This window comes from Megascapheus bottae, chromosome 20 (genome assembly GCF_031878675.1).
Source record: "Megascapheus bottae isolate mThoBot1 chromosome 20, mThoBot2.hap1, whole genome shotgun sequence".
In the NCBI taxonomy this organism is placed as follows: Eukaryota; Metazoa; Chordata; class Mammalia; order Rodentia; family Geomyidae; genus Megascapheus; species Megascapheus bottae.
The window spans coordinates 20,668,803-20,695,123 of record NC_143528.1 but is presented as its reverse complement, the minus strand read 5'-3'; the positions used below and the strand labels follow the sequence as shown (position 1 = coordinate 20,695,123).

Below are 26,321 nucleotides of genomic sequence, written 5' to 3'. Positions count from 1 at the left end.
TAAAACAACAGCTTAGGAGTTATGGTTGATGTAAGAGAACCATCAAGTGTAGAGGTAAAATTATTAAGGAGTCTATCTAGAATTTTCTAAAAATCCTTTTTTTGTAAAAGAATAAATGATGTTTCCTTCCATTGCCTATTGCAATAAGAGCCCAGCTTTAATGTTTCAAATATCAGTGGCATTTAAAACAAACGTACAGTTAACTGGTCAAAGTGCTTTTTCCAATGTCAGTTTTCTTTCAGATTTCAAATACAAATATTTGAGAGTCAAGTACAGTAATCTGGTTTCAAAGGAAACTCAGCAGCATGGAGCTAATGGGAACCACATGCCCTGTCCTGCACCTAAAGGGGTTGTGGTCTTTGAGAAAGGGCATAGGAAAAGAATATGTGCTTTTCTACTATAGTATTTCTTTAAAATATTGTAGTAGACCTTTTGTTAAAAGAACCAAACAGCATTTATACCTAAAAGTGGGGTTAATAAATTGAGTTAAATTGTAAAACCTAAGATTTGTTTGATGTGGTACATCAGAGAGGTAGTTGATTTAACTATAACTTCGGAGAGCTTATTATTTTCCCAAACCGAAGGGCATTTGAGATAAAACTTGGCACGTGAGGCATTTGATGGATAGTTGGTTGGAAGGAAAACAGTTGCATTGTCCCTGTGGCCACTGAGCATTTTACAGGCACATTTCATTCGCTATTTTTATGAGGAGTCACAGTCTCTGCTCCATGTGGTAATTTTATTGGCATTCATAATTTTAAGTTGAGTGTTAATTTTGGCAGTGCAGAGACCAAAAGAGAAGCACACATTAGTCCCAAGGAACAAAGCTGAGTAGATTTTGCATAAAGAATTATAAATTATGAAGCCTTTATTATGTGGCAAAAAATTAATAGCCAATATACTTAGTCATTACTTTAAAAATTTAAGCCAACTCCTTCAGATCCGATAGGCTATTAACATAGTTTTCCTGTCACGTGGAAGTAAAGCTGAGTACCTGTGTTAGGATTTTCTGCCAGCTTTCTGCTGTATTCATAGAGGATCATAGAACACAGGAGGTAGAGGAATCCTTGAAATAATTCCACCCAAATCCTCATTTTACAGATGAGGAAACAGGCACAGAGGGGGTAATTGTATTTTTTTTTCCTTAAGAGACTGGATTCTCATCAACATCTCTCCCCTAGAGATTCCATGTACTGGGAATTTCCCAATAATAAAGTAGGATCCTTTCAGAATTTTCTTTATAGCCAGGCTGTTTTGGTTAAGTGAACGTCACTAAGTGTCAAAGATCACTCTTTAGCCTTAACTGTAGATTAAGTTAACCTCTACAGTGAAAATGAAATCAAACAAACCGGTACTTAAAAGTAAATGAGAAAACAAGAGAATGAATGCTGACTGCTAGCTTTGAGGTAAGGATGGGTTTTAACAGAGGCTGTTAGATGAACTGAAATAAGGCTATGTTTGCCTTTTTGGCTACTAGCTTTTAGAAAGCTATAGTTATCTTGGAAGGTGTGATTTTAAGTTGTAAAGTCACATCTTACAAGTTCTGTTGTCCTACCTACAGAACAGAAATGAATGAAAATAATGAAAATGTCTCCAAAATGGAACTGGAACAGGAACAGTTTTGGAACTTGAGTTCCTGAAAAAGTGTTTTACATGAAATAGTTATTCATATGTTTTTTTCTGTTCCTTTATTTTGGAAAGATGAATTATGCAATAATGCTTTTGGAAGTAACTGAAGTAAATAGTACAAAGGTATGTGCATAATAATGACAGCTCCAGAGAGAGAAGTGAGTCGCTGGAGACTGTGGGATACAGCAAGTTGGCATCGATACGATTTCCACCTGTAGCATCAGGCTTTCTGTGTCTTGTGAACCACTGTCATTGTCACCAGTTCATTCTCCATTAGTTACAAGTGATTTCTCTAACTCAAATACATTGTATGATGATTCTGTCTAAAAACATAGGACAGTGTTCCCTGATCATTGAGAATAAGATTTAAGCCTGGTCTGACAGGACCTGGACTCAGCTCTTCTCTCATCTCACCTCAGCCTGCTTCAGCTGAGCCCACACCCATAGCTTCCCGGGCTCAGCATGCTGCATGATGATCTGTACCAACTCTTGTCTGCTGTAGAGTAGGACTTTGACCCCCTGCCTCAACATTCCACTCCTTTATCTTTGTCATGCTGACAAGGAAAGTGGTTTATATGAAAATAGCATCAAGACTTTCGCTGACCTGCTTTAAATGTTAAGTACTCTTAAAACTGGTTTACTCACCATAAATAAATATGAAGACATTTACACATCTTCATGTTTAAATTCACCTAGCAGAAATTTACTGAACTTACCCTATCCAAGGCATTGTGCTTATTATCTGAATCATCCTAGATTTGACCAGTGTCCTGTGGGCACTATACTTATATGGGTGTTTGTTAAAAGAAAAAAAAAACAGAAATAAAACATAGTTATTCCTTTTGTCTTGCAATAGGAAAGAATGATAACCTAAGAACTCATTAGCTCAGAAAATACTGTGAGTTTATAGTAGCATTTCCTTTATAATTGTGATTAGAACTCATTGTGACATAAGAAAAAAAATCCGTTCCATCAATTACACACAATAGGTGATGATTTATTATTTATGCAAAATGTGATAGTATTTGTAAGTTATATAGGTTAATAACAACCCCTCAGTATCTTAGCAATATTTACATTCTCTCACTTTCTTCTTTGGTATAGTTGGTCGAAGAATTATCTAGTAGCATATTTTAAGAATGACTGGCTGGCTCATTAAGCAGGTTGATATAAGATCTATAGAAAAATCTTGATAAACCAGAATAATGTGTTGTGTGGTGTTGAGAGGTCTGAAATGCACTGTCTAAACCTCACTCAATGTGATACTAATGTAACTAGTATGTTTGGGGGAGTATTGCTCATGAAATTAAACAGAGGGAAGTTTTCAAATTACACAACTAAGAATATATTTTCTTTTGTTCATTGTGTAATTGTTTAGCAAAATATGAGAGTAAAATACCTTTAAAATACCCTACAAAACTCCTTGGATTATAATGTTGTAAACGGATATTCAGCCATTCAACAGACAGATATTAGGCCGCTGGTGTGAGCATTGCTTGGTGTAGAGACTGGGAATGTGGTGTTTCCCTTTCCTTCAGTCAGGGAACTTGTATTTAGTGAGTGTAGTGGGTGTGTCAGACAGTAAACTAGGAAACACAGTACACATGTGCAGGTTTAGAGAGTGAGGTCAGTGGACCTGAAGTCCTGTCGGGACAGCATTAGATTTAGTGGACAGGTATAGCTCCCTGTAGTCATGATGCTTCACTTGCAATTTAAAGGATGAGAAGGAGTTGGTCCTACAAAGGTCCACCCAAGGAACCTCCAGGCCAAGGGCAAAACAGAAACACGAAGACCCAGCCTGAATTTAGACAAAGCCTGACATGTTCAAAGAACAGAGGAGGCTGCAAGTGTGGAATAGAAATGGGGGTGGCAGGTAGACAGGATTGGTCCCAGGGGTGAGTGGGTAGGTGCAAAACCTAAGGCTGAGAAAGGAGTCAGATTTCCCTCTAAGTGCAGTAGACGTTACCAGAGGATTTTATGCCTGTTTTTTTTCTTTTCTTTCTTCTTTTGGCGGACTGGGCTTTTAACTGTTAGCTTTTCACTTATTAGACAGGCTTTCTGCCATTGAGACACACATCAAGCCCTTATGTTTTCTTAAGAGTACCTTGGTTTCTCTGTGGAGAAGAGAGAGGAAAGAAGGGTGGGAAGGAGAGAGGGGAAAAGGAAAAAAACGAGGGCATTTTTAGGCCATTATAATGGGCCAGGGGAGAGATGACAGCAGTGTACACTCCCATCACTGTGAATGGGATGCTGCAGTTAAAGTTGAGGGAACTGATCCAGAAAACATTGGAATGTAAACAAGATTGCTGATGGGATGGAGTTGGGGCTGAAAGGAGAGTGGGAAATTATTTCTCAACACAGCAAAAAAAATGAGATGGCATGGGATTCGTTCCTTAATTTTTTAATTTTTTATTGTTGGGGTAATGTATAGAGGGGTTACAGTTACATTCGCCAGGTAGTAGGTACATTACTTCTCACACACTGATACCCCTTCTCATGGTTTTTGTCCCCAGTTCCCTCCCCCTCCCCCTCCCAATCATCTTGTGGGATTTGTTATTTAGAGCATCCAAATTCTACTTGTATTCTTTATCTTGGGTTTAGTCATTGCACATGTTCATTATGATAGTGAAACTTCAGCCTTTTCAAAGCACATGCAGTTCATACACACTTGATCAAAAGCATGCTGCCTCTGACAGTTGCTAAAATGAATGAATGAAAAGAAATTAACTAAGAAGGTAGGGGTAAAACTAAACAAATCATTTCAGCTAGGAGCCTAAAAAACAAGCATGACCTAAAATAGTTGATTTTGCTAAATGTCATTTTCTTTTTCATAAAGTAGTTTCCTCTCATAGCCTATACAAAAATCAGGAAATCGTTTGACTTGCATTCTTAAGACCATATTTAGTAGCTTGTGTCTCAGTTTTCTGAGAAGTTCTTAATTACGACAGATGTTAGAGTCTGTGGCTGGGCTCAAGGCTCTTACAGGAAGAGAGGATTGAACAGGTTTAGTTCCCCTCCCCCCATCTCTACTGCATCTCACCACTAGCACTGGGTCATTTGTTACATACCAGACTTTCAAGTAAGATTTTGTGGGAATGAGAAGTGCACTAGTTCTAGGGGTTTAAATATAAGTTAGCAGTAGTTAACTGGCCCAGTCAGATAGACCCAGCCCATCTAATTCTATTATTCTTGAGTCTTCCATGAGCAAGATTCACAGTCCCCCAAGTTTCATCTGGTAGGTTCTCCCTGTTGCCACCCCACCAAATACTGTGTGTAAATTTCTTCAGAGGGCTTCTCTTACTTATATCTCCAGAGGCTCCAGAAGTTGTTGGGTTCTAGGATAGATGAGTTCCCAAGTTCTATTGATTTTTTTTTTTAATCTCCTTGGTCCTTCTCCTTTTCTGAGTACTTCCTGTTCCCTCTGAACATGAGGACAATGGCTGACTTCTGTCTGCATTTGGCAGAGCAGAGCTGTGAAAGGACTGGTAGAGCCCTGTGTGGTGTAAAGAGAGGGGAGTTACTATACTGAGCTGGACTTGGAATGGGACCAGACCTCAGCCTTGAACACTCTACTCCCATCACTGCTGATCTCCACACAAGTGATTTCCTGCCCATTGCCTGATTTCATCTATCACATAATTTCTCTTCTGGTCCTTCAAAGCAGAGTTCAGGTTCTTTGCCTAAGAACTTTATCATCTGTAAACTTTAGAATTGTAGCTGAGCTCAGCTTTCCTCTGACAGTGATGAGGCTCCAGTTATCTTCTGGGGAAAGTGTTGATCCATATAACCATGTTCCAGCTCCAGGCAGCCATGATAGCTTATCACATGGGAAATCATGCTGAAGGAGTGAAAGGGGAGAGAGTAGGCAAGTACATGCAAGAAAAAGGATTAAGAGCTCCAAGTTGTTCTGCCAGTAGTGTCATGTCTTTTTAAATACAGTCTTACAGAATCACAGAGTATAAAACAGGTGGCACTTGAGTATAAGGAGCAAACTTTCCCCCACTCTCTGTTGGTGTCAACGTGCCACAGAAATCTCCACGGAATTCTAGAGATTCTTCAAGTGTAACTAGGATTCCAGGGGTAGAGAGATAGTTTCCTTACACCCTGGAACCTTTTCAGGAGTCAACATATATCACCCCTTAAGTATTGAGTGTTCACTTTCTCCTGTCTCCATTTTCCTGTCTCACAGGAAAACATGTGAAAGAGGTCACAGTTTCTTAGTGTACTATAGTCTGTCTATCCTCTCTTACTTGTTGCAGCCCATCACACATGTAGCCATGACCATCGCTTGTCTGAACTGCCTGTCTGTTAGTCAGTCTTGAAATTCCATCCATGATTCACCATTCCCCATGGGACGAAGGCCTTGGACATCTGACCCTTCCTTCACGGCTGTCCATACATTGGGGTGCCCCTATACTACTTACTTGAAGGTCCTCCAACTCCTGATGCCTTGCTCACCTCCCAGCTGGCGGGCACCTTCCTGGGCCTTAGCACCAGATTTAGATTATAAAGCCTGGGGAAACCCTACAGCTCCCACCTTTTGTAGACCCCATGGCCCTCTTTTCTCTGTTCTGAGCTTGTCCAGTCTTTGCACCTGTCACATGACATAATGGCCTTGTCTGCTTGTCTGACTCCTCCACTCCAATAAAAACTCTTTGGAGGCTGAGATATTTGCTGAAGGGAACTGATTCACTTTCTGTCTCCAGCTCTCCCACCTGTCCCCCACCCCACCATAGGTACCTAACACATAAAGGCGCTCAACGTTTCAGAGAATGACTCACCCTTACTACAAATGCTTCTGTGAATAGCAGTTGTTAAATAAATCAGCTCCCAGTCAATTAAAGCAGAAAGCATCTTTCAAAGCTTCATGGCTGCTAGACTTCTAATACTCTTCCTAGTCAAATGAGGCCTCAGGTTTTAGAGGAAAGCATTCCTCTGTGTGTGGGCCTCTTTTTGCCTCTGTGGAATTGGCTAGGGCTAGAACCAATTTCAGTGTTCAGAGTTGATGAAATCCATAATGGTGGGGGGGGTGGGCAGGAGAGAGTCGGGAGAGGTGTGGACGTGCGAAGGTTATGGGGGTGACAAATGGCCAGGTGTCCTAATAAACCGCTCACTTGAAAATTGTCTTTCTGCAGGTGATGTATCACCAATCAGTATGTCTCCCATCAGTCAGTCTCAGTTTATTCCACTCGGGGAAATCCTTTGCTTGGCCATCTCAGCAATGAACTCAGCAAGAAAACCTGTCACCCAAGAAGCACTGATGGAACACCTGACCACCTGTTTCCCAGGTAATGAGAAAAGAAAGGAGCACTGTTCAAATGGATGTGCACTCTGGTGGCTCTAGGACTTCAAATGGACTGTTCTTCCCAAGTTTAAACATAACAGAAAAAGTCTTCACTCAAAGAGACCAGAAACTTATCTGTCTTCTGTAAGTAAAACAAATCAAAGCACCCATATTACATTAAAAAATTCTATTGCTCTAGGTTTAATATTCTTTTATTTGGTACTGAGCAAAAAAAAAAAAGGCGATAGAAACTCTGGCAAAAATGACCAGAATTCCATTCAACCTTTGCAGTCTAATCTTTCCTAAATAGGTGAACACGAGAAGTAGTGTTCACAGAAACATTTAGTCCTAAGAGTTTAATTACAGCAAGAGTAATGTCAGAAATAAAGCATATCTTCCATGTTTGTGTTCTGGCTTGATGAGCTTTAAGAAAACATTATTTGTTCTAGGTGTGAAGCCTCAAATCTCTAATCCTAGGCACCGTGAAAGGCGAAATCAGTAGGATTATAATTTCAGGCCAGCTGGGACAAGAAATTCTTGTAACTATCTCATTTAGTAAAAGGCTGGGCATAGTGGTACATGGCTGATATTCCAGTCACTCAGGAAGCGTAATTGGGAACACTATGCCTTCTGCCCAGCCTGGACAAAAAGCGACACCCTATTTCAAAAATAACTAAGGCAGAAGGGGCTTGGAGGACATGGTTTATGTGGTGGAGCACTTTCCTAACAAGTTGGAGGCTTTGAATTCAAACCATGATGCTTCCCCTCTCCCCTCTCAAAAAATGGAAAACAAAAAAATGTTATTTGTTAGGATTTCATATTAAAAGAAAATTCATTGCTTTTCTTTTAAATATTATAAAACAAAGACCACAGCCCAGCTACTTATATGAATGACATCTGACAATTCCAGTGCTAGAAGGTGTCAGGAATGCTGATAAACTAAACAATGTAAGCCCATCTCAAGAGAAGAACCCCATCATTCAGTTCCAATGTATTGTCATACCCTCTCCCTACCAAAATGTCATTTCCTGCTAGAGCGGCAGGAAAAAAATTTTTTTTTCAAGAGAATGTGGAAATTCAGTTTTATGTGCAATCTCTGAATTTGCTTAAATACTGGAAATGCACACGCACACACATTTTATGCTATATATACCAGCAACCTGCAGGTCAACTAAACAACTAAGATACAATATGGGGCTACTATCTTGGTAAGGACTGAATGTCTTCCTAGACTGAATTAAAAAATCATATAAAAATAAATGTTTGATCATACATACTGTTTACTCAGCTTAGGAGTGATCTTAATTAATAGAAGTTATAAGTTGTATCAGCTTTTACTATGAAAAATGCCCGATAAGAAACAAGGACAAGACTAGCAGGGGCATTCAACAGTAAGCATTTGTTTAGGCCCTATGTTGAGTTTCTCAGAAGTCAACTGATAGAAGCAGGCTGTGGAAGAACAGCCCCCTTTCCACCATCCTCTGTGGATAAAGGAGGCAGGTGGAGACCTCCTCTGCTCAAGGGAATAGTAGAAGTTCTGAAATACAGTTTGTTGCACAAGAGCTCTTCAACATCTTCAGTCATATCCCATCTATAAACATAGCATTGAGCAAAGTAAATATGTCCAAACCCAAGGTCATAAGAAGGTGTACCCCACATACAGGGAAAGGACAGAAGAACCAACTTGAAGCTGAGTCACAATTTAATCTCCCTTCTTGCATCTGCAGGCTTTCTTTTTGTCCCAAAGAAACTTTATGTTTCTCTTCCAGTGAGTTTGTCTTCTTTTTCTTTATTTTGTTTTTAGTCAGTGTTTTGATATTACACCACCATGAACTCACCCTTGAAACTTACAAATTATCTTAAGTTTTATAACATTTTATCTCTATATAGTCTTCCGTATTCATCTCCTTTTAGTAACTTCCTCTAGGAGTCAGATAAGCAGAATCCAGGAGGGCTGGCTAAGTGCAGGGGGAGAGAGCATATATCTCTTGGCAGATACTATAATCTGGTGAAACACAGCCCTTCCTGTCTTAGAGCTGAGTAACTGCTGCTGACGTTGGAACAACCCAGCAGCTTTTAAAATTCATATATATATATATATTTTTTTTTGCCAGTCCTGGGCTTGAGCTCAGGGCCTGAGCACTGTCCTTGGACTTTCTCAAGGCTGGAGCTCTACCACTTGAGCCTCAGCACCATTTCCGGCTTTTTTCTATGTATGTGATACTGAGAAATTGAACCTGGGTCTTCCTGCATGCTAGGAAGCACGCTACCACTAGGCCAAACTCCCAGCCCAGAATTATTACATTTTTATATAGGCTCATGAGAGATTATACAGCTTTTTCAGAATTGGTTACATAGCTCCCATTGTTGGTGGAGGAAAAAAAATGTAAAGAACACAAAGCTGTGTGTAAGAGTGCCAAGAAGCTGATAACAGTATCATTGGATTGGAATCATTTTAGAGAAACAAATCATTCCTACTTAATAGAATAACTGTTTAACTTGTGTTTAGAGTAGGTAAACTTTAATCCTAAGGCCTTGGTCTTCAGAGCACTGTGAAGAGCTAATTAAACGTTGTTCATCTGTCTGACCTGGTGACTTATTGGCCAGCCCCAGAAGTTTGCAAACTGTCCAGACTTGAATGGAGGCAGGGCTTTGTAACCATGGCTTGACAAGGCCCACCACCTGTTGTTGTCAAAAGTCTTATGAGAACATAACCAGGCCTGTTGGTGTATGTGTTATTTTCAGCTCCTTAAGCTGTAGTTGTCAAATGGTAGAGTTCCATTTGAAATCATATGACTCACAGAGACTAAAATATTTACTATCTGACCCTTTACAGAAAATGTTTGCCACCCCCACAACTAGGGCATGGTGGTAACTATTTCAAAGGTAAGAGTTTTTACTTCTTTTATGCGTTAATAAAACTAATATTATCAAAGTATTTAGCTATTCATATTTAATGCCTATTATTAAATCAACAAAAGATTCATTGATTGATGAGGTGCCTCTGATCTGATCATGATGCACTGCACAGAGGTGGACATGTTATGTTGAAATCCCTTTGTACAACTACTTGAAGATAATTTTAAAAATGAAATAAAAACCAACAGGCTGGGTACTGGTGGCTCTCGCCTATAATCCTAAGCTATTCAAGAGACTGAGATCTGAGGATCACAGTTCAAAGCTAGCGAGGCAATCCATGAGAATCAAATATCTGATTAAGTCCTGAAGCACCCCTCCCCCACCAAAAAAAAGGGCTGGAAGATGAACTGTGGCACAGGTAGTAGAGTGCTAGTCTTGAGCAAGAAAGAAACAATGCCCAGAATCTGAGTTCAAGCCTCAGGACCAACATCAAAAATAAAGTAAGTAGAAATAAGTAAATAAATGATAATAAATTATATAAGCATATATAATGCCCTAGGCACTGGTGGCTCTCATCTATAATCCTAAACCACTTAGGAGCCTGAGATCTGAGGACTGTAGTTGGAAGACAGACCAGGCAGGAAACTCTTTGAGACTCTGTCTCCCATTAACTACCAAAAAGCTGGATATGGAGCTCTGGTGACTCTAGTCTTGAGCACAAAAACTCAGGGATAGTGCTTCAGCCCTAAGGTCAAGTCCCAGGATTGGCATAAAAGAATTGATTATCTGGAATTTGACTTCTGTTTCTATTTTTGGACATTCATATTTAAAAAGAGGTATTTTGTTTTACTTTGTTTTTGCCAGTCCTGGACTTGAGCTCAGGGCCTAAGCACTGACCTTGGACTTTATCAAGGCTATTGCTCCACCACTTGAGCCTCAGCATCACTTTCGGCTTTTTTCTATGTATGTAGTACGGAGGAATCAAACCCAGGTCTTCATGCATGCTATGCCACTAGGCCAAACTCCCAGCCCTAAAAAGTATTTTTAATTGAAAAGTCTTCTGGTTAAAAATATCTGATCACTGACACAAACCTTATTATCATCTTATGTACAGGTTGAATTTTTGAAAGTGAGTTCAATAATTGTGTTTATCAGTTTCATGACAGAATCAAGAATTGTTTTCAAATTTAGAAAGAATGTAATACTTTCAACTTTAGAAAGAATCTAACACTTCTGGGACTTCCAGTCCACTAGAAGGAATAGATGATCATGAATGACATGATGATCAGTGAGTGATCATTTAAATCAAGCTTGTGCTGGTAGGAAGGATTGGACCTTTCCTAGAAGAAAGTTGACCAACCTTCTGGAGAGCTGAGTTACCTGTGAGGCTAGATATGGGGTTGAAGCTACTTTGGAGTTTGCTGGGAAGTATTAGTGTAACTACAGTCTATTCTACCTCATTCATCTTACTGAATCCCTTCAGCCACTGTTCTTCACAAACACACATAGAAAAAAAAAAACTAAAGAAATCCATGAAACATTTTTGATACAAAGCCAAATATGGTAACATATGTCTATAGATCAGCCACTCAGGAGGCTGAGATAGGGGAATTACTTGAGCCTGTGAATTCCAGACATACCTGGAAATATAATGAGACTGCCTAAAGATCGAAACAAAACTGTTTTTGCTCTAAAATGTTTAGCATACAGAATATGTACATGTGTTCTCTGTTTTGACACTTGGTAAATTTATAGGATTAAAGCAGTATGTGGGTTTTAAGTAGCAGCACATTGCCCTGCTGTGATTTTTCAATGTCTAATTCTGTTTTATAAGATGTAAAGGTATGGAAAAGGAGAAAGGCCAGGGCTGGGCCCTCTTCAAATGTGAAGTATATCCTGTCCTTTAAGATGTTTGAATCACAGTTGTTTGGGTCACAGTGTGATTCATGGTGAGCTTCAGGAGGAAATCTGGAAGTGCCAAAATTACAAACATCTGACATATACAAAGAGTATGCAAACATCTCTTCTGCAGGTGAACCCTACAGGTATCTGGAGGTACCCTGTAGCTTATAGACAGTTGAAAATACCAGTGGTTCAGACTAATTAATTATAATAAATAATCAACAACTTTCAGATAAATCTCCAAAAATTCACAGTAGATTGGACAAGGAGTAGAGATTATTTCCAGCCAGGCATGTAAAAAGGTAGGAAAAGAAAGAAATCAGTTCTCTGCCCTGTTAAAATGCAGACATGTCTCTGTTGTTTGAGATGCTTTATTTGGATCACAGCCCTAGCTGCTTCAAAGATAGAGATCAAGTGGAAATCAAGAATTGTGATTTGTAACCAGCCTAGATAGAAAAGTTAACAGAATCCCAATCTTAACACACAATATAAAGCTTATTGACATAGTAGGGCACACCTGCAGTCCCAGCAATGTGGGAAGTATGACTAGGGGTATGATGATTCAGGCCAACCAGGAATAATGTAAGTCCCTATTCCAAAAATAACTAAAACTTAAATTGCTAGAGGTATGTCTTAGATGATGGAGCATCTGTTTAGAAAGGGCAAAGCCTTGAGTTCACACCCTCCCAAAAGAAGAGACTAAAAAAATGTTTCTAATTTGTTTTTCTCTCAAGTTAAACTTTAATTGATATACCTAAATATCTAAAAATCCTCAGTTCAGGCCAAGCACTGGTGGCTCATATCTTTAATCCTAGCTTCTCAGGAGGCTGAGACCTGGAGCATCTCCATTCACAACTAGCCCCAGCAAAAAAGCCCAAGAGAATCTTTGCAGAAAGGAAAAAATATTCCATTCTATAGCCCTGAGTTCTGCAATCATTGGTAGACAGGCCTACAATCTATATAATTCTATAATAAGATTTTTGTTTGAAAGTAATGACTACTCTTGCCTAGAAACCATGATAAATTATGAGTTCTTATAAACCCACCTTACCATTTCAAGTATAGTCAGTGGTAAATATGGGTTTATTATCTTGTTTGCTGTGCCAGCTACTGAATCATGTACAACAAAGCAGATAGTGTGTTGTCTTAGATTCTATGTTCTCTTCTTTGTGAATGATATCTTCTGTCCTTTAGCAGAAAGCCCTGATTGTACTAGAGCTTAGCTGTTCTTATAAATTGCTTATCTTTTGAGTAACAATGTTTTGTTTTATGATAGTGTTCAAGGATGGTTCAAGTTTGGGTTAAATCACTAATTCCATTAAAGTGTATTTGTCTTGTAGGAAACTATCACAAAATTAAAAACCAGTTTTTATTATTCCAGCCTTAAAGTCATTTATACGTGAAAACTAATATTCATTTATCAACAGCAGAACATTAGATTAAAAGGATACTATGCAACTCAAAAATTAAGTACATTAATTAAGACATTATTTCCAGTTGCCAATGGCTCATATCTATAACCCTGGCTACACAGGAGGCTGAGATCTGAAAATCCTGGTACAAAGCCAGCCTGGATGGAAAAATCTGTGAGGTTCTTATGTCCTATTATTAAGCAAAAAACCACAGTGGCTCAAGTAATAGAGCACCAACCTTGAGTGAAAAAGCTATTAGAAAGCTCTTTGCCCTGAATTCAAGCCCTAGTATTAGCACTTAAAAAAGAAAGACAGTATCTATGAATCTTTTCTACATGTCTCAGGATGCTTTCTAAAGATGGTGAAGGTTATTATCCTACACTATAGTCATGGATTTTTCTCTCCTTGAGCATCCAAACCATTTTTATTGCCTATATAGCTAACTTTTGTGGTTTTGCTAAGTTTGGGGGAGCCTGAACTTCTTACCCCACCCACTGTTAAAGGCTGCTACATGATTCTTTCGAGCTAAGCTGGGTTTCCATGAGTCCCAATCCAAAGTGGAGGCTACTGATAGTATTTACTTATTATGTCAGGTACCATCTTCTAATCTCACCACAGCCGCATGAGAGCAAACACCATTGTTAAGGTGGCAGTTAACAGAAGCTTATGAGGTTATATTCTCAGCTGCATTAGTTTGCTAGCGATAGTGTAACAGAGTACAAAAGACAACAAAAAATGTGCCATTATACAGTTCTAGACCCTAGAAATCCAAAATCAAGGTACCATCAGAGCAGATTTGTCAGCCTGTTCTAAAGGCTATGAGGAAAATCTATTTCAAACACTCTCCTTGGCTTGTAGACAGCTATCTTCTACTTATATTCCTCCATATTGTCTTATCTCTGCATATCTGTGTCCAGATTTCCCCTTTATCAGAAGGATTCAGCTATTTTGGATTAGAGCCTACTGTAATGACCTTGTTTTAATTTGACTACTTCTATAAAGATCCCATCTTCAAATGTCACTGAGGAATACAAGTTGAAATTCTAGTGTCAACATATGAATATGGTGGGAGTAATTTCCTGTTACTGTAACAAATAGTTGAGATAGTTCAACTTGTGAAAGGAAAAGGTTACCACACATGGAGACCTGTGCCAGTAATTCCAGGTAATTAGGAAGTAGAGACAAGAGAATCATGGTTTAAGGCTAATGAAGTCAAGCTAGGCCTGGGAGGTCATATCTGAAATCCAGACACATGAGAGGCAGAAGTAGGAGAATCAAAGTCCAAGACTAACCTAGGTAAAAGAGGAACACTTTGTCTAAAAAATAAATAAGGCAGGGTCCTGGAGTGTGGCCCAGTGGTAGAGTGCTTGCCTAGTGTGCATGAAGCCTTGAATTTGATTCCTTGGTACCACATACACAGAAAAAGTCAGAAGTGGTGCTGTGGCTCAAGTGGCAAAGCTCTAGCCTTGAGGAAAAGTGCTCAAGGAGAGTGCCCAGGCCCTGAATTCATGTTCCAGGACTGGCAGAAAATAAATAAATAAGGCACAAGTGTCTGAGGCATGTTTCAAGACGTACAGCTCCTGTCTAACAGCACAAAACACTTGAATTCAAACTGTTGTACTATCAAAAATAAATAAATAAATAAATAAAAAGAGAAAAGGCTAATTTCAGTTCATCATTTTGGAGGTTTCCACTTGTGATTAGTTTGGTCCTGTTTGTGAAACTTAATGGTAAAAACACAGAATGGATCAAACTTCCCCACCTCATGGCCGGAAAGCAAAAAGGGATAGAAGAGCCTGGGGTTCCATAATCCTCTTGAAGGACACACACTCAGTGACCTGAAGACCTCACAGTAGACTCCACCTCATCAAAGTTTTACCAGCTACCTCAAGTACCAACCTGGGGACCAGACTTTTAATATAGAGGTCTTTGAGGGGCATTCCAGACCCAAATTATAATGGAGGTTGTACATAATTCATCCAGTGACACCAGTTCTCAGAGATAGAGCTGAAATTCCAACCTCTATAGTCCAGAACCCAAGTTTTCCATATTTACATGACACTGCTTTATCTGTATTAGGATTAGTCATGTGAAATTTCCCTCTTTGTGGGACATGTAGTTGTGTATTAGTAATGTGTATGATTCAGTCTGACTCCTCCCAAATGATACCAGACCAGTTTTAAAGTACACACTCTTTGTGTGTACTTTTTTTGGGGCACTAAGGAATGCAGAATACCCCCCAAATAAAGCAAATGGACTATACCTGGAGAATTGTACTCTGTTAAGAAATTTATATCCTATTCTGCTATTAAGATAAAGACAAACCTTCCCACAAGCCCTGTTGAAAACAATGTGTAAGTCATTGTCAAGAGCCACATAATGTGTGATTGTTGTTCTTAATGTACTATGTTATTTCTCATCTCTTTTGTTGTCCCTTGGTTATAGTATCTTACCTTGTTATCTGGTATATTGTATATACAATTATTTGTTTATTTGAAATAGGAAAGGAAAGGAGGGAAAACAAGATGAACAGAGGGAGTGGGGGAGGAAATGGAAACAAAAACATGAGAAGGGGTATCAATATGTGTGAAGTAATGTGAATTTAACTGTAACCCTTCTATTAATTACAATAAAAATCAATGTAAGTCATTGTATGAAGAAGCATCTATTAATTTGTCCTGGCATTTCTATTCTAGCAAGTGTGGGTGTTTTGGACTTAGTGATCAAACCAATACAGATTGGTTAAGCTTGCTAGTGTGTTTATTGGGGCTCGATGGCTAGAAAACAGTCAAACCAGCTCCAGCTGCTGTCTTATGCCAAAATGAAAATGTTCTTACTGATTTTTTTTTAACCAGTGCCATAGATAGTTAGATGGAAGGTGAGGATGAGCTCAAGATAGAGGGTATAACATAAACAAAGGCCAAGTCTAGTTTTCTTTTATATAACTTACAACTTTAGGTGAACTTCATTTTAAGAAAAAAAAAAGTGGCTGAGTGCTGACAACAGCTCACGTTAATCCTAGCTGCTCAGGAGGCTGAGATATGACGATTGCAGTTCAAAGCCAGCCCTTGCAGGAAAGTCCATGATACTCTTGTCTCCAATTAATGACCACAAAACAAGGTAGTGAAACTGTGGCTTAAAGTGGTAGGTTAACCTTGAGCAAAAGAGCTTAGGGACAGCACCCAAACCCCTATTGCAAGCCCCACAAATGACAAAAATAAAAGGAGAAAAGAAAAAAATAATGAGCACAGAACTGGCTGCCGTTGAGTCACACCTATAATCAACCAACCCTACCTACTCAGGAGGCTGAGATGATAAGGATGAAGGTTTGAAGCCAGCCCGGTCAGAAAAGTTGACTGGAGTCATCCCCCAAATAACCAGCAACAAGCAGGGCTGGTGGTATGGCTCAAGTGGCAGAGCATAAACCAAACAATCAAGCAAGTTTGGGTAAGTGTGAAGCTGTGAGTTCTAAACCCCAGTACTAAAACAAAAAAAAGCAAAAAGTAGTTATAATGAGGTAATTTCTATATATACTAGATACATTTTTCAATATGGAAAATTGATTCTCTAGCTATTTTTATTGAGTAATAATACTAACACAAACATGTTTATTATTCAACCTTCCCTACTTATTTTTTCATATATTTTATTGTAATTAATAGACGGGTTATATTATATTCACCAGATAGAAGGTACATTACTTCACAAATATTGATATCCTTTCTCATGTCACGGTCCCCATTTTCCTCCCTCTTCCTCCCCCTCCCCCCCCGCTTATTTTGATTTTCTCCCTTCCCTATCCTATTTCAAATACCCAATTAAGCATATATAAAGTATATCAGATAACAAGGTGAAATATTGTAACACTTCACTACTTATTTTTATCATAGAAGACTTTCCTCAAAATTCATATCATATTATGTAAAACTTGAAATTTTTCTCACAGATTCTGATTTAGTTTTTCACGATTTAACTTTAATTTACTCTCTTTCATGATTTAATTTATCATCTCTGTGTAACTTCTGTTTTTCCAGCTTTTGTCCATTTGATGCTGGGGCTCTAGGCAAGTGCTCTACATTGAACTCTGTAGTCCACCCTCTGCCTGTTACAATTCAGAGTAAACTTAACACCTCTGTCTGGGTATTGCTTACATGCCATGAAGTGAAGCTTAGTCATATTAGTAGTGTGTGTGTGTGTGTGTGTGTGTGTGTGTGTGTGTGTGTGTGCGTATGTGTACCAATCCTGGGCTTGAACTAAGGGTCTGGAAACTATTCCTGAAGACATTTTTCTTAAGCCTGGCACTCTACCACTTGAATCACACACAGCTTCACTTCTGAGTTTTTGGTACGTAATAAGATCCTCATGGATTTTCCTGACTCAGCTGGCTTTGAACCTCAACTCTTAGACTCACCTGGCCTTAATAGGATTTTGAAAATTGAAAGTATCATATGCCTGCCTGGCTTTCATGGTGTCTCCTTTTGTTTGTTGTAGGCGTTCCAACCCCAAGCCAAGAAATTCTGCGGCATACCCTGAATACACTGGTACGGGAGAGGAAAATCTACCCAACTCCAGATGGTTACTTTATCGTGACCCCACAGACCTATTTCATCACCCCGTCCCTCATAAGAACTAACAGTAAATGGTACCATTTGGATGAGAGGATACCTGACAGGTCTCAGTGTACCTCTCCACAACCTGGAACCATAACACCCTCTGCCTCAGGCTGTGTCAGGGAAAGGACATTGCCCAGAAACCACTGCGAATCTTGCCACTGCTGCCGGGAAGACATGCACAGCATGCACGCCTCCACGCTGCAGAGGAAAGCCACCAAGGACTGCAAAGACCCCTACTGCCCTCCTTCGCTCTGCCAGGTGCCACCCACTGAAAAAAGCAAAAGTACTGTCAATTTTTCTTATAAGACAGAAACTCTCTCTAAACCGAAAGATAGTGAAAAGCAGTCCAAAAAATTCGGGCTCAAATTATTCCGGCTAAGTTTTAAGAAAGATAAGACCAAACAGTTGGCCAATTTTTCTGCCCAGTTCCCCCCTGAAGAATGGCCCCTGCGTGACGAAGATACACCAACCACTATCCCTCGGGAAGTAGAGATGGAAATCATTCGGCGTATTAACCCGGACTTGACCGTGGAAAATGTCATGAGACACACTGCACTAATGAAGAAACTTGAAGAAGAAAAAGCGCATAGGAGCAAAGCAGGATCCTCGGCCCACCACAGCGGGAGGAGTAAAAAGAGTAGGACTCACCGCAAGTCCCATGGGAAGTCTCGGTCCCATAGTAAAACACGGGTGTCGAAAGGAGACCCCTCGGATGGCTCTCATCTGGATATCCCTGGTGAAAGAGAGTATGACTTTTGTGATCCCTTAACCAGGGCCCCTAGGGAGGGATGCTTCATCATCGAACACAAAGGAGACAACTTCATTATGCACAGCAACACAAACCTGATCGAATCCCACTTCCCCATGACACCAGAATGGGATGTGTCTGGTGAACTGGCCAAAAGGAGAACTGAGATGCCTTTCCCTGAACCTTCCAGGGGAAGCTCCCACTCAAAAGTGCACCGAAGCCACAGCCATACCCAGGACCGAAGGTCCAGGAATGAGAGATCCAACAAAGCCAAGGAGAGGTCCAGATCCATGGATAACTCCAAAGGTCCCCTGGGTGCTTCTTCTCTCGGGACCCCTGATGACCTGGCTGAAGGGTGTAGCCAAGATGACCAGACCCCCAGCCAATCCTATATCGATGACAGTACTTTAAGGCCTGCCCAGACCATTGGTCATCAGAGGGCTCACATCTCATCCACAGGCTATAAAGAGGTGTGCATTCCAGAAATAGTCAGTAGCAGCAAGGAACCTTCTAGTGCATGTAGCCTTTTGGAGCCAGGCAAAGCCCCTGAGAGTTTGCCTTCCTATGGTGAGCTCAACTCTTGTCCAACAAAAACAGCCACCGATGACTATTTCCAGTGTAACACCTCCAGTGAGACTGTGCTCACAGTACCCTCACCCTTGGGGAAGAATAAGGAGGACCATGATACACTAACCCTGGCAGAAGGGGTGAAAAAGTTGTCTCCATCAGAGAGGCAAGTCCCCCATTCCTCCAGGGAGCCTGCTGGGCACAAGGAAGAATCACCAAAGGGACCCGGAGGCGGCCCTGCCGCTTCAGGTGGAGGGGCCGAAGGAATTGCCAATGGACGCCTGATACAACACCATAGCGCTGAGCCCAGCAGCCTAGACAAGAGAAAAGAGATATTCAGCAAAGACACACTGTTCAAACCTCTTCACAGCACCTTATCTGTCAACAGCTATCACAAATCCAGTCTGTCCCTCCTCAAATCTCACCCCAAAACACCTACTGACACACTGCCAGGCCGATGTGACAAACTGGACCCTTCCCTTGGGACAGCGGCGGCACAAGCCATGCCTGCTTCCCAGCGCCAGCAGGAGTCCGGAGGGAACCAGGAAGCCTCTTTTGACTATTACAATGTCTCCGACGATGACGACTCTGAGGAAGGGGCCAACAAAAACACAGAGGAGGAGAAAAACAGAGACGATGTGGGCACCATGCAGTGGCTCCTGGAGAGAGAGAAGGAGCGAGACTTGCAGAGGAAATTTGAGAAGAACCTCACCCTCCTTGCCCCCAAAGAAACAGAGAGTAGCAGCAACCAGAGGGCCACCCACTCCGCCCGGCTTGACAGCATAGACAGCAGCAGCATCACTGTAGACAGTGGATTCAACTCCCCACGGTAGGGAGAGATGTCTCTCTGCACACGCATATACCTACCAGGGCATGGGGCTTTATGCGCATAGCTGGTAGAGTCTGGCTTCACAATCTGAGTTCTATGAAGGAGGGTTGAGAGTTGTGTGGGTTTGTATTGTTAACAACCTGTTTCTGACTTCTTTTGCAGGAATTGAAAAAAAAAATGTTTCTGCAGCTGTAGAGATCACCAATCTGGACTGGTGGGTTGGCGCCTGTCCCTCAAACTTGCCTCTGCCCAGTCTAAGATCATCACTTCCCCAGTACCTTTTTATTTATCAATAATAATATATATATATACATATATTGCCACTGGGAAGGGTAAGCACCCCCCAAATTAGCAACTATTTGAGTAGGATAAAGGTAGAGAGTAAACAAATGGATGCGAAGACCAGGGTCCCTCTACTGGGAAAGCAATAGCAGATCTTAAAACCTCTTCAGAGACTCTGGAATGTTGCTACCATTTTTGTTCCCACTTTGGGTATGGCCTGCCCTTCTTGCTCAAATACCTTGCTGTCCTTACTTGTGTTTCTATACAGAAATGGAAGCTGGTTAGGGGCCTCTTCTCTAGGAGATCATGTCATCATTTCTGTTTCTCCTCCTGTTGTATTGACACAGCCCATTTAGACCCTGTCATCATACCCTCTTTAGTTCTACACATTTGATAACACTGCAGAGTTGAAAATTGAGAATATAGCCTGATGGCCAATTGCAAAGCCTAGAATTTGTTTCAGGGTGATAGAAATTCTTTCTTTTCCTTTAAGAATAACTTGGGTCCTAAATCTCCTTCTCAGATCTATTCCAGATTGGTGACTCTAAGATGCAGAAATACCACTGAGTGACAGTCCTCATCCACCAAGATTTCCAAGGTCTTCTAATACTTATAATCTTAACATGTATCCTGTAGGATAATGTACTTCATGTATTTATTTTAATCATTAAGTATTAAGATTAATTTCTGAATAATTTTGGGATAGAATATCCCAAAGTCACAATTGGGAATCATTCATCTGTTTGTCCTACATCAGGCCTTTTTAATTTTATTTCTTAAAGGTTGAGGTCTTAATTACCAGTCTTACTGTAATCTGGAAGTATTGTTTAAAAGCTAGCATAGGTGTGGAAATTTTAATGACCAGTCAACCTAAGAGCTGGCACTCCAGTAAAAGTGCCTGATTAGAGTCACAGGTCCTGTCTTACCCTAGGAGATCTCAGAGAGCTATGTCACCTAGTCTGAAGACCACTGACCTAATCAGTGATTTTCCCAAGAAATTGGTTTTAGCCAGGCACTAATGGCTCATGCTAATAATCCTAGCTATTCAGGACACCGAGATCTGAGAATCAAGAAGACAATTTGGCCAGACTGTGCCTCCAGTGAACCAGCAAAAAATCAGATGGATGTGTGGCTCAAGCAGTAGAGTACCATCTCTGAACAAAACATTGAGCCAGAGCACAAGGCCCCGAGTTTAAACCACAGAAGCACTAGCATCAAAAGAAGAAAAATTCTGCAAATTTCTTAGTCACAAATCAAATTTTAAGCTATTTTCCAATTTATTTTTTTCTGTCCTTTTCTACTTATTTCTCTGTTCTGTGCTCTTTTTTTATTACTCTGAAATCCTAGTAGTAGATACCAGATAAGTATCATTGAAGGAGAAAGCCTTTACTTATAGAACAGATGGTTGATTTGCCTGTATCTTTAAATTCCATTTTTTCTCATTAACATAAGCTTAATACTTTTCATACAATACTTCCAAATTCCTGACATGGCTCTCTCAGCTCCTGGACTCCTATCATTAGAGAGACCAGTACTACAGAGATTGTTGCAAGGGAGAATTGAGACTGGTTCCATGGGTTCTGACTCGAAATACTACTAATGCAGTATATTTAAAGTTTTGTTTAAGAGTAAAACAGAAATAGTCATGTTATATTTGAACCAGAATCTCTGCAGAATTTATTACCTCAAATCCTGAGGGGCAGTATATAGGATTTATGACTGGAATTTATTTTTTTCTTTAAGCTTATTTTCATGTTTTAAATAATGAACTTTAAGAATAAAGTGCCTTGTCATGGTAGAAGGTAAAGCTGTAAGGAGACAACCTCCATATGAGCTACATACCTGCCTGCTAACATGAGGAATGGTTGTCTTTACAGGAATCTGTACAGAATTAATATGTAGAGAATTAGTTTTTGGCAGTTAGGATATCTGTGGAACAATTCCTAATTCTCTCCTTTTCATAGTTTACATCCTTTGGTTAGAAGCTAGGTAAACTTATTTTCTGTACACTCCAATGAATTGACTACATTGCCCCTCTAGCACTTCAGGGAATTCTGCAGAAGAGAATTTAAACTTACAAGTTTTGGTATGAGTAGCATTTTAGCTAAATAACATTATCATAGTGGTAACCTTTCCATTGCTATGAGACATGTAAATCTTATATGGGCCAATTATTCCAATCTTCCAGTAAAATAATTCATTAAATAACCAAGACTAGACCCCCCCCAAAAAGGTAATTTTTTTTCTCTCCTCTGGACTGAAAATCACATTAGCCACATTTCCAACATTACTTAGTTCTTTTTAGAACTAAAAAATATGAAAAAAAGAGAGAAAGAGGGGCTGGGAATGTCACTTAATGGTAGAGTACTGTATAAACAGAAAAGGCTGAAAGTAGCGCTGTAACTCAAAGAGTGCTAGCTTTGGGCAAAAGAAGCTCATGAACAGTGTCCAGGCCTTGAGTTCAAACCCCAGGACCGGGAACAAAAAAGTAGAAATGAGAAGTATACTAAAAGTGCATTATGAGATCTATTTCAAAGGTCTAAAATCTTGACATAAAAAGATTGCTGTTCAGAACTTGAGACCCACAACTGGTTGAGCAATAATAGTATGAAAATGACAGAGCCAAAAGGCTGTAAGGGACATGAGTGCCTAATGTGGAAATGACTATTGGCTGCTGACCAGAGCCTGGGGTCTCATTTATACCCAAGGATGGGCAGAGGAGCTACAGCAATCATTCTCTTGCCTATAAAGTCCCCAAATCTTATCTGTATACTTGTACTGCATTAGTGTTCTTTTTTAAAAAATTAATTTGAAAAGTATGTTTACTGTCCAAATAGCCATCTCCCTTAGCTTTTTCATCAGCATATCCAGAGTCCTCAATATGAATGTTATAAGCTGTACCCATTATTACCACAGTAATGAAAGATGTTCTTTGTGGGAAATGGAATACAGTATAATTTATTAGTATGAATATATTAGCTATAGTCAAAAAATGTTCAAGGACATCTTTGCTACAGAGTTATTTCCGAACTTCAATGATATATTACAGATATTACAGTTTGTGTTTCCTGTACTATACTTGCTGCAGACAGCAGGTAACTTAGGAAACATTAAACTAGTTTTAAAGGAGCCTTTAAAGGATCCTTTGGATTCTAAGATGCATTTTCCTATAAAAAAGATGTCATGGATGATGTATATATTCTCATGCAAACCCATAGAAACTGTGTAATTCATTGTATGCTCGATTTTTACAACAAAAATAAGTTGTTTCCTAGCTTTTAATGTACAAATTCTTCATGAATGCCTGTTACTGCTTCAGATTCACCCTGAGAGTAGGTAAATCACATCATAATTATCCCCATTGTAAACATGAAAAAATCAACTGTGCCCTGCATTCAAGAGAAGTATAGTCATCTTGGTAGTCAGTGAACCCATTGCCTTTTAAACATTTCACTCCTGGCTTCTTGATCAGAAATACAAGGCCCCAAGGGATCAGGATTAAGTCACCTGTTGGAAAGAATTGCCAGGGTATAGGATTTAGACAGGAGTCCTATGATTTATGGTGGGGATGAAAGAGAAGGACAAATTGTCTCCCTTGTAGTAGTTTGACCTGTTGATTACATTTAGCTAGCTTCAGTCAGTTACAGAGATCATAACTTTCCTAATAGTTTCTAAATTTTGTATCATTCCAATGGGGGTAGATATTTTGAGAATGGCTATAATTTCTTCACCATCTGTGTGTATTTCTTAGAGCCACTCTTAGGACTTTGATCATGAAATGTGAATTATTTATTTTCTCCTCATTCCGATTCAGTCATTTTATGTCTGCTATTACCCTACTAGATATTAAAATGCCAAAGGTCCTAAATCTCTTAAAGCTAAAAGATACATTCAAATATTTCAGAATTTTTATCAAGGAGAGACAGGAATTAATGTAAACTTCAATAGAGAAAAATATCTAAGCTCCTTAATCAGAAAATATAATTGTGTGTTAACTGAAGTGTTAGAATTTGAAACAAGTGTTTATAAGAATTTGATTCCCAGGGGGCCGGGAGTTTGACCTAGTTGGTAGAGTGCTTGCCTAGCATGCACAAAGGTTTGATTCCTCGGTACCACAAACATAGAAAAAAACCAGAAGTGGTGCTGAGGCTCAAGTGGTAGAGCTCTAGCCTTGAGAAAGTCCAATGACAGTGCTCAGGCCCTGAGCTCAACCCCAGGACTGGCGAAAAAAAAAAAAAAGAATTTGAGTCCCATCAAGACAGCAGATTAACAAGTGATATACTTATAGTTTACCAAAGTTTAAAAAAAAAGAAGGAAAGAAAGACATCTGTAATCAAAGACCAAAATGCAATAGATAATTGAGTTTATTCAAGAACAGATATATCCATAAATTTCCAGCTTGTGATAAAATCATTAGACATTTTGGAAGTAGTATGATAGCTAGCTATAAATCACATCAAATTCTGAAGTCATTTTCTTCAACATGGAAAAGGAGGGAAGGCATTTCAAAGTACACTTGGGGATTCCAAAGTTTTTATTTTTCCAGTACATTGAGGATCGTAATGTGTCTCATCTAAGAACTTGGAGCCCCAGCCGGAAGAGCATATGCAAATGATCAGTGGAGATGTGTATTGATATGACATGGTAAACCAACAGAGGAAATCCATTAACTACATCGCTTGCTCTTCCTCCGGGGCTCAACATATAATTATTTATGTTCAAACCAAAACCAAAACCAACCCTCTCTACTCTTTTAGTACTCGGGAGAGCCTGGCTTCCAACACATCAAGCATCGTTGAAAGTAACCGCCGTCAGAATCCTGCTCTGAGTCCAGCCCACGGCGGAGCTGGCCCAGCCTTCAACTTCCGTGCAAGTACAGATCCCCCAACCAATGAAGCTGAGAAATTACAGAAACCTTCCAACTGCTTGCAAGCTTCTGTTACTAGTGTGTGATAGTCCTTCTGCCTCAGATCTTCTGTCTCATTCGATACAGCAAAGTTTACGACACTGGGGCTGATGTTTACATCTTCAGAAAGACAAGCATCTCCAGTGCAGTTTGGGGGTTTACTTCAACTGTGCTGCTAAGTAGGCTAGGGCAAAAAAAAAAATCTTTATTTCAGAGTATTGCTCTTTTCACATTTATGGCTCTGTAGCAACCAAATAGCAGTAGGGGTGATATGTATACTTTTGCTTCACTAATTGTAGCTGAACCCACATAGGAAAGTCTAGACACTGTAAGTGGAATATGCATTTTTCAATGTCATGCAATTGCCAATTTCAGTTTTAAATGCCACAGATGCGTGTTGCTCCCAGTCTGTGGTTAAATGGGGACACAGAACTGACCCTTACCACTTCAAAAACAAAAAAGCCACTACAAAATATCGAGTTCAAGGTGTTCACCTTGAGGGAAATTAATGCCAAACTGACCAGAAGGACATTCCCCCCAACACACACACACACACACACACACACACACACACACACACACACACACACACCAGCCCCTTTGTGTGTGAAGTCTTCTTTATGCACCAGTCATTCTTCACTGTGAGTTTTCATGACACTATTTTTACAGGAGCCCGTTGAAGTATGTCAGAAAGGGTCATGATGAAAAAAACTGGCAGTGTTTGCTTGGGGGATTTTGTTTTCTAGTATATCAGATGCTTGTCTTGATTTTCTTAACCTTCCATAATCACAAACAGGAATATAGGCCTTTGAATCTGTGGAGGGAATTCCCAACCTGACGGGCGCAGTACTACGTGATGGAAGAGGCGATGTTGTCTTTTAAAAACCATCAGTCAAATATTGAAAGGAAGATAATTTCCTCCTTGTGATACTTATGATGATCCTATCTTACTCTAATAGATACAATAATTAGTTTGTTTAAAAGCAAAATGTTCTTTGTGATACAAATGAAGAGTGTGGCCTGAGGATGTTATTCTTTCTAATGGAAGGACATAAATCTATTTTATGTAGTTTTAAATAGAATGCCTAAATTAGGCTGAGGGAGATAATTTTTAGTGGTTATAGGAAAGAGCAAATTTAGGGAGAGTTGAATTTCAGGCCTTTTATTCCTGGGAAGATATCTATAGAGAAAACTTTTAAAGTACTTTTTGATTAGAAATATACATGTGCCCATGAAATGACAGAATGTGTTCATTCTGCTAGTGTGGTATAATCATAATTTGTACTCCCC

The 26,321-nt window shown here is 39.7% G+C and overlaps 1 protein-coding gene across 4 annotated transcripts in view; it reads left to right on the top strand.

The window, feature by feature from the left end:
* Window positions 1–25,599, top strand: part of Stox2 (storkhead box 2) — a 99,573-nt gene extending 73,974 nt beyond the window's left edge. For 2 of the 4 annotated variants that reach the window (XM_090354143.1, XM_090354144.1), the window contains exons 2-4: window positions 6,765–6,917; window positions 17,578–19,843; window positions 24,883–25,599. In XM_090354143.1, coding sequence (XP_090210269.1) covers window positions 6,765–6,917; window positions 17,578–19,843; window positions 24,883–25,078 — 2,615 coding nt within the window. In that variant the 3' untranslated portion in view covers window positions 25,079–25,599. Of the gene's footprint in view, window positions 1–6,764; window positions 6,918–17,577; window positions 19,844–20,005; window positions 20,058–20,648; window positions 20,724–24,882 lie in introns of all 4 variants that reach the window. The other 2 variants (XR_016539041.1, XM_090354145.1) reach the window with 2 other exon arrangements.
* The last annotated feature ends 722 nt before the right edge of the window (window positions 25,600–26,321 follow it).